Source organism: Herpailurus yagouaroundi, unplaced genomic scaffold (genome assembly GCF_014898765.1).
Source record: "Herpailurus yagouaroundi ecotype Mexico unplaced genomic scaffold, PumYag 196, whole genome shotgun sequence".
Lineage (NCBI taxonomy): Eukaryota > Metazoa > Chordata > Mammalia > Carnivora > Felidae > Herpailurus > Herpailurus yagouaroundi.
The window spans coordinates 15,099,554-15,110,196 of record NW_024412427.1 but is presented as its reverse complement, the minus strand read 5'-3'; the positions used below and the strand labels follow the sequence as shown (position 1 = coordinate 15,110,196).

The 10,643-nt window shown below is 51.8% G+C and overlaps 1 protein-coding gene across 2 annotated transcripts in view; it reads left to right on the top strand.

Annotated features, from left to right (window-relative positions):
- The first annotated feature begins 4,921 nt into the window (after nt 1–4,921).
- NSFL1C (NSFL1 cofactor) overlaps nt 4,922–10,643 on the top strand; it is a 23,226-nt gene continuing 17,504 nt past the window's right edge. For both annotated transcript variants that reach the window (XM_040447475.1, XM_040447474.1), the window contains exons 1-2: nt 4,922–5,054; nt 7,554–7,651. In XM_040447475.1, the coding sequence (XP_040303409.1) occupies nt 4,950–5,054; nt 7,554–7,651 (203 nt within the window). In that variant the 5' untranslated portion in view covers nt 4,922–4,949. The remainder of the gene's footprint in view (nt 5,055–7,553; nt 7,652–10,643) is intronic.

Genomic DNA, 10,643 nt, shown 5'->3' with positions numbered 1-10,643 from the left:
CACAGAGAAGGAGACAGCAACGTGACCACGGAGGCAGAGATGGGAGTGATGTGGCCACAAAAAGGCTGGCAGCCACCAGAAGCTGGAAGAAGCCAGAATCACTTCTCCCCAGAGTCTCCAGAGGGAGCGGGCCCACGGACACCTTGATTCCTGCCCCATGTTACTGATTTCAGACTTCTGGCCTCCAGAACGACGAGAGGGTAAATTTCCATTATTGTAAAACCCCAGGTTCGTGGGACGCCTGGGTGACTCCGCCTGTTAAGCGTCCGTCTAACTCTTGGTTTCGGCTCAGGTCGTGATCTCACAGTTTGGGGGATCAATGGTGCTGACAGCACAGCGCCTGCTTGGGATGCTCTGTCTCTCTCTCTCTCTGTCTCTGCCTCTTCCCCCAGTTGCACACACTCTCTCTCTCCAAATAAATAAATATTTAAAAATCTAATATAAATAAGTTAACAAATAGATAAATAAAGCACCAGGTTTGTGGTCATTTGTGGTCTGCAGGCACAGAGCATCTGAAAGAACCACTCGGCCTCCCAAACCTCCTCGCCTCCCGGGACCCTGCGGGATCTGGTCCCTGCAAACCACCCCCGTCCCCAATCATCTCCCACCACCACCCCTTAAACTGACTGCCCTGGCACCCACCCGGGCCTTGGCCACACATTCCCTAACTCATCCAAGGCTCCCCTTCGCAAGGGCTCCCGGACTGCTCCGTCCACCGCGATGTCTCCATCCCTCTGGTGGCCCTCACGCCCCTCCCTGTTCTTTGCAGCGCTACCGTGGCCTGAAATAAACGCGTGTGCATTTCCTTCACGACCGCCAGTTGTCTCGTCTGGAATTCGAGCGTACCGAGGACAGGAACCTAACTTTTCACCCTATGTCGCCCCTTCCATCCAGTCATAAAAAGTGGGTGAAGGCCAAGGCACTAATCAGTGTGCCGAGGATTAAAGAGTAAAGTCTGCTCTCTCAGGGCGCACCTGCTACTGGGGGAAGACAGACAACGAGCAAGTAAACATAATAAGTAACGTGTCACATGGTGGTGAGTGCTAAAGGAATAAGAAGGCAGGTGGGCGGGGGGAGGTGCCAGAGCGAGGGAGAGGAGATGTATTTTATTTAGGGTGGTCAGAAGAGTCCTCACAAAGTGACATTTGAGCAGAGACCTGAAAGGAGTGAGTACAGAGACTCGTAGATGTCTGAGGAGAGGAGCAAGTGCAAAGGCCCTGAGGCAGCAGTGTGCTTGACACGGCACCAGAAGCATAAGCACCAAGCAGATTCTTGGCACGTGTTAGACCCCTGCAATCCCCCCATCTGAGGGGGGAATAGAGGGTAGAGGTAAAGTTCACAGCCTTGGGAAGCTGCTCAGATTCAAATTCCAGTTCTCCTACTCATCTCTTGGGTAAGTTGGTTTCTCTTAGAGTGTCCCGGCTTCCTTATCCATCTGCCGGTAATGACATTAGCGTCTCCCTTCATAGGCGATTTTGAGAATAAAACGCATGGGTGCATGTTGGGCATTAACTGTGCCAGGCCCAGCGGATGTGGGGAGGGGGGAACAGTCCCCAAAAGAAGTGCAGGGGGTGCTGGCAGGTGAAACAAATCATGGATAAAAGCGAAGAAGGGGGGGCGCCTGGGTGGCTCAGTCGGTTAAGCGGCCGACTTCGGCTCAGGTCATGATCTCACAGTCCGTGAGTTCGAGCCCCGCGTCGGGCTCTGTGCTGACAGCTCAGAGCCTGGAGCCTGTTTCAGATTCTGTGTCTCCCTCTTTCTGACCCTCCCCTGTTCATGCTCTGTCTCTGTCTCAAAAAAATAAATAAACGTTAAAAAAAAATTTTAAAAAAAAAACGAAGAAGGGGTGACACCTGGGTTCGAGGACTCGTCCACCAGCCAAAGAACTGCAGCTTGGGGAGCTGGTCACCCACAGATCTCTCATGCCGGCAGCCGAGTGCAAGCATGACGCCCGCGAGTCTCCAGGACCCTGGGCTTCCTGGGAAATTGCAGGGCATTTCAGGTGGACACGACAATGGAAGGGGAGGGTCCACGACCAGGGCTGGTGCCTGGTGTCCCTGCAGCAGAAAGGGGAGTCTGCTCCACAAGGAAAGGTCCCTCTTCCCACGTGTCCTTCCGGGACCTCGAGCAGCTGAAAAGCTGTGCTTTTTTTAAAAAAAATTATTATTATTAATGTTTTTATTTATTTATTTTGAGAGAGAGAGAAGGCACGCATGCGTGCACACATGGGGGGAAGGGCAGAGAGAGGGAGAGAAAATTCCAAGCAGGCTCATCGATCCCTTGCACCATGAGATCATGACCTGAGCTGAAATCAAGAGTCGGACGCCCAACCAACGGAGCCACCCAGGTGCCCCTGAAAACCTGCTTTTAATAACCTGAACTTGGGGCACCTGGGTGGCTCCGTCGGTTAAGCGTCCGACTTCAGCTCAGGTCACGATCTCTCGGTCTGTGAGTTCGAGCCCCGCATCGGGCTCTGTGCCGACAGTATGCACCCTGCTTGGGATTCTCTCCCTCTGCCCTTCCCCTGCTCAGGCTCTGTCTCTCTCAAAATAAATAAATAAACATTTTTCAAAAATAACTTTATTTTCACCCACTTACTTTGTAAGCAACACATTTACAATATTTTAATTACACATAAAACAGCCCTGTACGTGGAGTCAAGCACCTAACTGGTTCATTTATACCTGAGAATTGAAATACAGATCATTTTATTCCAAATTACTTCCTCTTTCTCTCTCCAGTTAGGGTATGATGTTGATTTTTTCAATATGTATAGGTCAGTTTTATTATCTATGAATTCCATTGAAGGTATAAAGGGGCAATAGGAAATATTTTTTATGAAAAAGGGGTAAGGCACCTGGGTGGCTCAGTCAGCATCCGACTTCAGCTCAGGTCACGATTTCATGGTCCATGAGTTCGAGCCCCACAGCCGGCTCTGTGCTGAAAGCTTAGAGCCTGGAGCCTGCTTCGGATTCTGTATCTCTCTCTCTCTGGCCCTCCCCCACTTATGCTCTGTCTCTCTCTCTCTCTCAAAATAAATAAATAAAATTTTTAAAAGGGGGCGAGGTGGGTCAGAGAAGGCTTTGAATGCCAGGCCGGCCCAGCTCCCATACCCCCTCTTTAAAAGTAGGCCCTGGGGGCGCCTGGGTGGTGCAGTCGGTTAAGCGTCCGACTTCAGCCAGGTCACAATCTCGCGGTCCGTGAGTTCGAGCCCCGCGTCAGGCTCTGGGCTGATGGCTCAGAGCCTGGAGCCTGTTTCCGATTCTGTGTCTCCCTCTCTCTCTGCCCCTCCCCCGTTCATGCTCTGTCTCTCTCTGTGCCAAAAATAAATAAACGTTGAAAAAAAAAGTTTTTTTAAGTAGGCCCTGAAGCCCAGACAGGGCAGAGGCCTGGCCTGGCCACCCGGCTTGTCTGGGAGAGCCTAGTCTCAACCATGATGAATACTGAGGACAATGTCTTTGCAGCCACTACACTTGGGGAAGGCACGTTTATGGGTCTGAGGGCTCAGGCCGTTTCTCCCCACCGTGAAAGCATCTGTTTTATGGAAAAGGAAAAGTTTTATTTACTGGAATTGGATCACATACCACAGTCAGCTCAACACTCATCAGGGGTCTGCCTCCTTGACCCTGAATTTCATTCATGCACTCCTTCATTAATTCAGCAAAGGATTACTAAGTGGCTATTTAGTGCCAGCAACTGCAGATCACAGGAGATAAAATGACAGCTAAGCAGAGGGCTTAGAAAGTGTCAAGCATTACTCTGAGCAGTGCACCCTGGATCCTCACACATCCCTCTGAAGGACTGTAAGGAGCTTCACTTACTGCAAGGAGCTTCATTTATCAAGACACGGAGGCCTGGAAACGTAATATACCCAAGATCATGCAAGCAGGAATATCTGGGCTTCCACCCCAGGCTCAGTCCAGAGTGCATGCTGATAAGCCATATCATGCTGGAGACAGGCAGAGCCTCTGCTGTCACAGGGATGGTGGCCTTTGGGGAAGGCTGACACTTGACATGGCCTCACAGGGCATGCACAAGGATGTCTGATGGAGCCCAGGGCTGTAGAAAGGCCTCCTTGAAGAGGGACTATCTAAACTAAGAGGAGGGGGTGTGCAGAGGCTGACAAAGGGAAGGAAAAGAGAAGAGAATCCCAGGCCCGGGGGCAAGAGGCAAGAGGGCAAAGGAGCTGCGGGCCCAAAACGCGAGATTGTGTCTCAGAAAGTGCCCTCGGCGCAGAAGTCTGAAGAAAGCGGGAGAGCACCTTGCACACCAGCAAAGGAAAAGCGTTCCAGGAAAAGGGAGTCGCGGATGGCAAGGAAGGGAGTGTGCCTGAAACAGGAATTTAGTGGAAAGCCTGGGCGATGAGACGGAGAGGCTAGCACGTTTCACATGGGTCTTGCAGGCCATGAGATTGTGTCTGGTAGGCGGAGTGAGATGGGGTGGCACGAAGCGTTGGGAGCAGAGAAGAACCGGTTGCTCCAGATCTATTTCCCTAGAATGTGGACCAGAGGGCAGGGACTTTATTTTGCTCCTGCCTATCCCCAACCCTGGAAGAGCACCAGGGTACTCGGTAAATACGGAAACAAGTAAGTGAATGAACGAATCCATAAGTGAATAAAATGAAGGGATGAGCCAATGAATAATTGTGAATCGGACTCCTTGGGAGATCTCTTATTCCACGAAAGCATGGAGATCCGCCCCGCCGCCGCTCATCCTCCGCCGGGCTTCCAACCCCGTCCTTAGACTGCAAGTCCGCGCCGCGGCCGCCAGAGGGCGCGGAGTCGGGGGAGTTTCCCGCACGGAGGACTTTGCGTGAGGCACCGCATGGGGCGGGGCCTGCGGGCGGGCGCCGCTCGGCTGGGCCGGGTCGACCGGTGGGCGGAACGCGGCTGCGGGGCTGAGGCTGTGCGGCGGCGGGCGGAGCGCTTCGGGCGGCGCACAGAGCGAAGATGGCGGCGGAGCGGCAGGACGCGCTGAGGGAGTTCGTGGCGGTGACTGGGGCCGAGGAGGACCGGGCCCGCTTCTTCCTCGAATCGGCCGGCTGGGACCTGCAGGTAGCGGCGCGGGGCCGGGTGCGTTGGGCCGGCAGGGGGGCTGTGGGACGCGGGCGTCTGGCACACCAAGCCGGCGGTGGCCGAAGCGCACAGTCATCCCGCCGGGCTGCGGCCCGACCCAGGCCTCGGGGTCCGGGGGCCGCTTGCCACGCGTCGCCGGCTCGGCCTGGGCGTGGGAAAAGGCGGGCCAGCCCCGGCCCTGCTCTGCGGGCCCTCGGCACCCCCCTCTGCCTCGCCCGCTGGCGGGGTCAGCGAGACTTGGGGCGCTGCCGCGACCCGCGTGGAGAAGGGAGCTGGGGGCGTGGCGGCCGCGCCGAGGCTCGGCTGAGGGCCTGGCCGGTGGGAAGGACCGGGTCCTGGGGGGAGCTGCGGTGAAGCCGAGGGGGTCGTTCATTTCCATTTCCGCCGCCCCGGCAGCCGGTGGAGGGAGAAGCCCAGCCCCGCAGTTGGCCCACGCCCCCTCCTACCTAATTGCTGGGAGAAACTGCCTTCGAGGTGGTGGCGCCAGCTTGGGGCCTGTGTCAATGTCTGTCTTAGCTCGTCTGTACAGTGGGAGTCTCGAGGAGTTTATCGTCTAGTTCAATGGCACGGATTAAGTATTCATTAAATGTTTGTTAGCTAAGTCATGAAGATGAGCTACAGGAGGGAGGGTTTTTTGTAAACTGTTGAATCCCCAGTGCCGAGCACAGGTCCTGGCTCTTCGTAGACGCTCGGCAATTAATTATAGAAAGAATGGCGTAAATGGCATTGGCCAGCCTGCGTCTTAGGTAGGTGATGATGATTAGTGATTTCTTGAATCCTTACGGTGGAGCCAGGTGCTCTTCTAACTGCTTTCCGTGCCGGAAGTTATTTAATCTTTGCATTTTGCAGCTGAGGATTAGGGAGGTTAAGTGACTTGCGTGAGGCCTCACTGGTTACCAAGTGGGAACAATAGCATTAGAACTCAGTCCGATTCCAGAGCTCAAGCTCTGAACCACCAAGGGCCAGGCACTTTACATGTGATGATGTGTTTAATCCTAGCAACATTGAGGTAAAGAAGACTAACCAGCTCCGTTGTATAGATGAGGAATGGGAGGCTCAGAGGGCAAGTGACATGCCCGAGGTCCACAGCCAGTAAGCAGTGAGGTTGGGATCTGAATTGGGTCTGACTTCACCCATTTAAATTGCTTCCCCAAAGTAGAAGAGTTAGGTACAGCATCGCGCCTGTATGCGTGCATGTGGACGCACACACACACACACACACACACACACAGAGTGTGAAGTTCCTGTGCAAGGCAGCCCGGAAAGCCTAGACTAATGTCACACACTTGTCGGGTCATTCAGTGCGTCTCCTCACACTACAGGTAGGGAATATGAGGCTCCCACGTGCGACATGACTTGCCTGGCAGAGCCAGGACTTGAATGTAGGCCCCCCTTCCCCCACCCCCATACCAGTTCAGTGCGTGTCCTATGACAGCATACTGCCTCCTATAAGGCTGGTGATCTTGAGGACGGGAACTACGCCTCTTTCATCTGCATAGACCTAGGTGCTCGTATCTTCGTACAGAGTGATTAAATACTTCACCATTGAGTCAGCGAGAGAAACACTCGCAAATGGCCAAAAGACTCCCGTAGACCTTCTGTATGTATAGAGCTAAGACGTGCCTGTGCATAAATGCTAATGGGTCCTCTCATTCATCGTGCAGGGTTGGTGGGCCAGGTGTCCCTGTGGATAGATGAGGAAACTGGGCCTCAGTGGGAAAGCAACAGTAGCCATCTGGACTGACCTCACCGTTCCTGACTCCTGGTCGTCCCGTAAAAGCTGAGAGTAGGGGCCTGAGCAGACTGCCTGGCTTGGAACCTGGCTCCACTCCTTACGCAGTGTTTAACTTTGGGCAATATTTTTCTCAGTGTCTCCGTATCCACTATAAAATGAGACAATGATAATAATTATATAGAGTTATTTGAGAATTAAATAAGTTAACACATGTAGAGTTAATGCTCAGAACGTTGTGGCACATAAATGAATGCTCAATAAATGTACGCTGCTTTCACTGGACCACCTTTCCTGGTAATGTGAGAATGAGGAGTGTCTCCATCCCGGCCTTCCTTCTTGCCTTCTATTCCCCTTAGGATATGGAATTCGTTTCAGGTGATATGAGGAGAAATAGTTGGGCTACTTTTTTTTTTTTTTTTAATGTTCATTTATTTTTGAGAGGGCACAAGCTGGGGAGGGGCAGAGAGGGGGAGTGGAGAGAGGATCTGAAGCTGGCTCTGCACTGACAGCAGTGAGCCCTATGTGGAGTTTGAATTCACGACAGCGAGATCACGACCTGAGCTGAAGTGAGCTGCCCAGGTGCCCCGGGCTGCTACCTTTTGATCTCATTTTCCGTGGTCCCCAGATACAGACCATCTTGTAAGTGTGGGCCATACCTTCGTGACTTTGCTTTTTTGCACTCAAAGGAAATATGTCAGACGAAGGCCTGTTTAAGAACCCAGGTTACTACCTCTCTGTTTCAGATCGCCCTAGCAAGCTTTTATGAGGATGGAGGGGACGAAGACATTGTGACCATTTCGCAGGCAACCCCCAGCTCAGTGTCCAGAGGCACAGCCCCCAGGTAAGGGCCAACTTCAATTACTGCTACACGGGTGTGCTTCCAACAGTGAGGTGCAATTTCCTGACTTGATGGAGGGTTCAGGCCCGGAGATATGAGCCAATAGATTGCAGTGAGAAAGTTAGACTAACTGGTGGGAACTAGTACCTCATAAGATTTGCTCCTTTCCTGTAGAGAGGTGGACGACACACTCAGGTGGAGTGTGGTTTATGGTCCAGGCCTGGGGGAATCCATGGAACCTACTCTGAAGATGTTTGAGAGTCTTGTATTTATCAATGTGAGGAGTGACTCTCCATCTCTGGAAGTTTTTTTAAATGCTTATTTCTTTTTGAGAGGGCGAGGGAGAGTGAGTTGGGGAGGGGACAGAAAGAGAGGGAGACACACAATCTAAGGCAGGCTGCCTGAGCTGTCAGCACAGAGCCCAGCATGAGGCTCGAACCCATGAGTGGTGAGATCGTGACCTGAGCCGAAGTCAGACACTTAACCGACTGAGCCACCCAGACACCCCCTCTGGAAGTTTTTAAGTAGAAAGCAAAGGACTTCCTCTCTGGGGTGCTGTAGATGGAAAAGATTAGATAACTTTAGAAGGGCTCTTTTGATATTTTTGGTAGGTAATTTTCATTACCCTATTAAGAAGTCTTAGAGAAAATATACCTGTGTTGCCCACCCTTCCCCAGATTGATGAGGGAGACCTTATTAGGTGAACCAGAGTTGACCTTCATGATCCCGTTTGCATCCCCTATCCCAGACACCTGGCTGCAGGGTTCCCATGGCGGACCACTGCTATGATCTGCAGAGTAAGACAGTGCTGATCCTCCAGGAGACAGGCAGGGCCTCTTACTACAAAGGTGTCTGAACCACAGCTCCCCTCTCTGCTCCAGCCTGATTTGTCTCCACTCTCTGGTATACGTTTTCACCAGGAAAATTTGTGTGGTTTTTTTTAAATCAGCCCCAGAACACAGATGGAGTGTTTCTTTGACAGTGAAATGGTAAATTTTCTTTCTCTCTAAAGGCATCCAAGCTTTAAACTACATTTCTTCCCTCTGAAGAAGGAACTCTAATCCCAGACCAGATTTTGTTGCTTCCTTAACTCGTTTCCCTCTCTCCCACGTCCAGAGAAAAGAGGTAGTAGTAGGCAGTTGATGTTTTAATTATTCACAGGGGCTGACCTGTAAGGTGTGGGTGATGACTCATCTGGACGTTACTGCCTGGAACGTGGTTGTTAGGAAGATGGCTCATTTCCTGGGTAGGAGTCTTTTACAGGCCCCCCAGGTTACTGGTGGGACATCAGCGTGTCAGACACACAGAGGGGGGCCTCTGGTGAGATGTTCACATCTCTCTCCTCTAGTAGCCCCAAAGTCCTGTCAAGACCGTGGTTCATCAGAGCATAGGCCTATGAGCCTGACGGCCTGCATTCCAATCCCAGCTCTGCTGCCTGGGAGCTTTGAGACCTTGAACGGTTTACTGAGCATCTCAGTCCCTCGCTTTTCCTCACCTATCAAATGGGAACAATAGCAGTGTCTACCACGTGGGAGATTAAATGAATTCATAACTTACGAAGCACTTCGAACATAATACATATTAGCTGCTGCTGTTGTCATGTTTTCATTATCAGCATCCATTTTTGTCTTCCTCATTCTTTTTTATGTGTTCCCTGGCTCTTTCCACAACAAATTCGTGGATTGAAAAGTAGACCTACTAGTAAAACAATCGAGGAAATAGAGTTTAATGTTAAGACCGAGGCACGTGCAGGCCTGGATGCCTTGCTTTGTTGCTTCGGGGAAGCCAAGAAAAAGAGAGGAAGGGCATGGTTTGATGTCATTGTCCTTGTCTGGAAGGAAAGCACTGAGTGCACTCTCAGGAGAAGCCATGCTTTACAATAGCGCCTCAGAGGAGTTCTGTGTGGACCTGCCTCCGCCCCCACCCCAACTGACCTGTTGCAGGACACTTAGCCTGCCCCCGGCTTGCCCCACCCCACCCCACCCGCCACCGTCCTCCTCAAGTACTCTTTCGTGTCCTCACCATTCCTTGGAGCCACACTCAATTAGCGAGGTCCTGCTCTGATTCTAGAAGGGGGTTCTTAATGTGGAGGCCCTGAACCCCCAGGATAAGTCTGCAACGGATGTGAGAAGGTTTCTAAATTACCTGAAACCACCGGCCAGATTGTGTGTGTGTCTCTTCTGGCGAGGATATCCATAGCTTTTCACAGATTTTCCAAGGTCTATGGGACATAAGAGGTTAACACTGCTACAAGATAGCCTAAACTCCTCGATAGTAACAGCTGTCATTTATTGAGCACTTGCCAGGTGCCGTGCACTGGGTTAAGCCTTTATATGTACATCTCTTTAGTCCTCACTACAACCCTGTGTGTGGGTATTGTCCCTGTAGCCATTTTACAGATGAAAATACTAAAGCTGGACATCTTCCCAAGATGCACAGCGAGTAAAACAAGGATTTAAATGCAGGTCTGTTTCTGTTTCCAGCGTCCCCTTCGTGGACATGCAGCGTCCTCCCGAGTGAGCCCTGAGCCTACCTTCCTAGTCTTACCCTCGTTTCTCACATCCTTATTCCAACCAAACCGATCTCTTTGGTGTCTTAATTTGACCTCCTCTTTGGTTCTCCTGCTTCTGTTTGAGCCTCTCACCTGACTGGATGTGCCTGCTGTCTTGCATTCTACCTGTCCAAACCCCGTGGGTCCTTCTAGGCTTAGCTCTGTGCCCGCCTTCTCTGTCGAGAGCATCGTCCCCAGCCCATTGGCAACGTGCCATAGTCCCGTCCCGTTCCTCAGGAATCCAGGCCACCTATGATTTGTTCACTTTGACCCATATCCACATACTACTCGGTGACATCACTCGTGGGCTGTCTTGAACTCTTCTCCTGATATTTAACTTTTTGTCCCTCAGTAGATTATAAGTTCCTGGAAGTGGGAGAACTGGGATTTCAGGAGCACCCACCATCCGTCTGGCTCTGCCAGATACTCTTTTTTTTTTTTTTT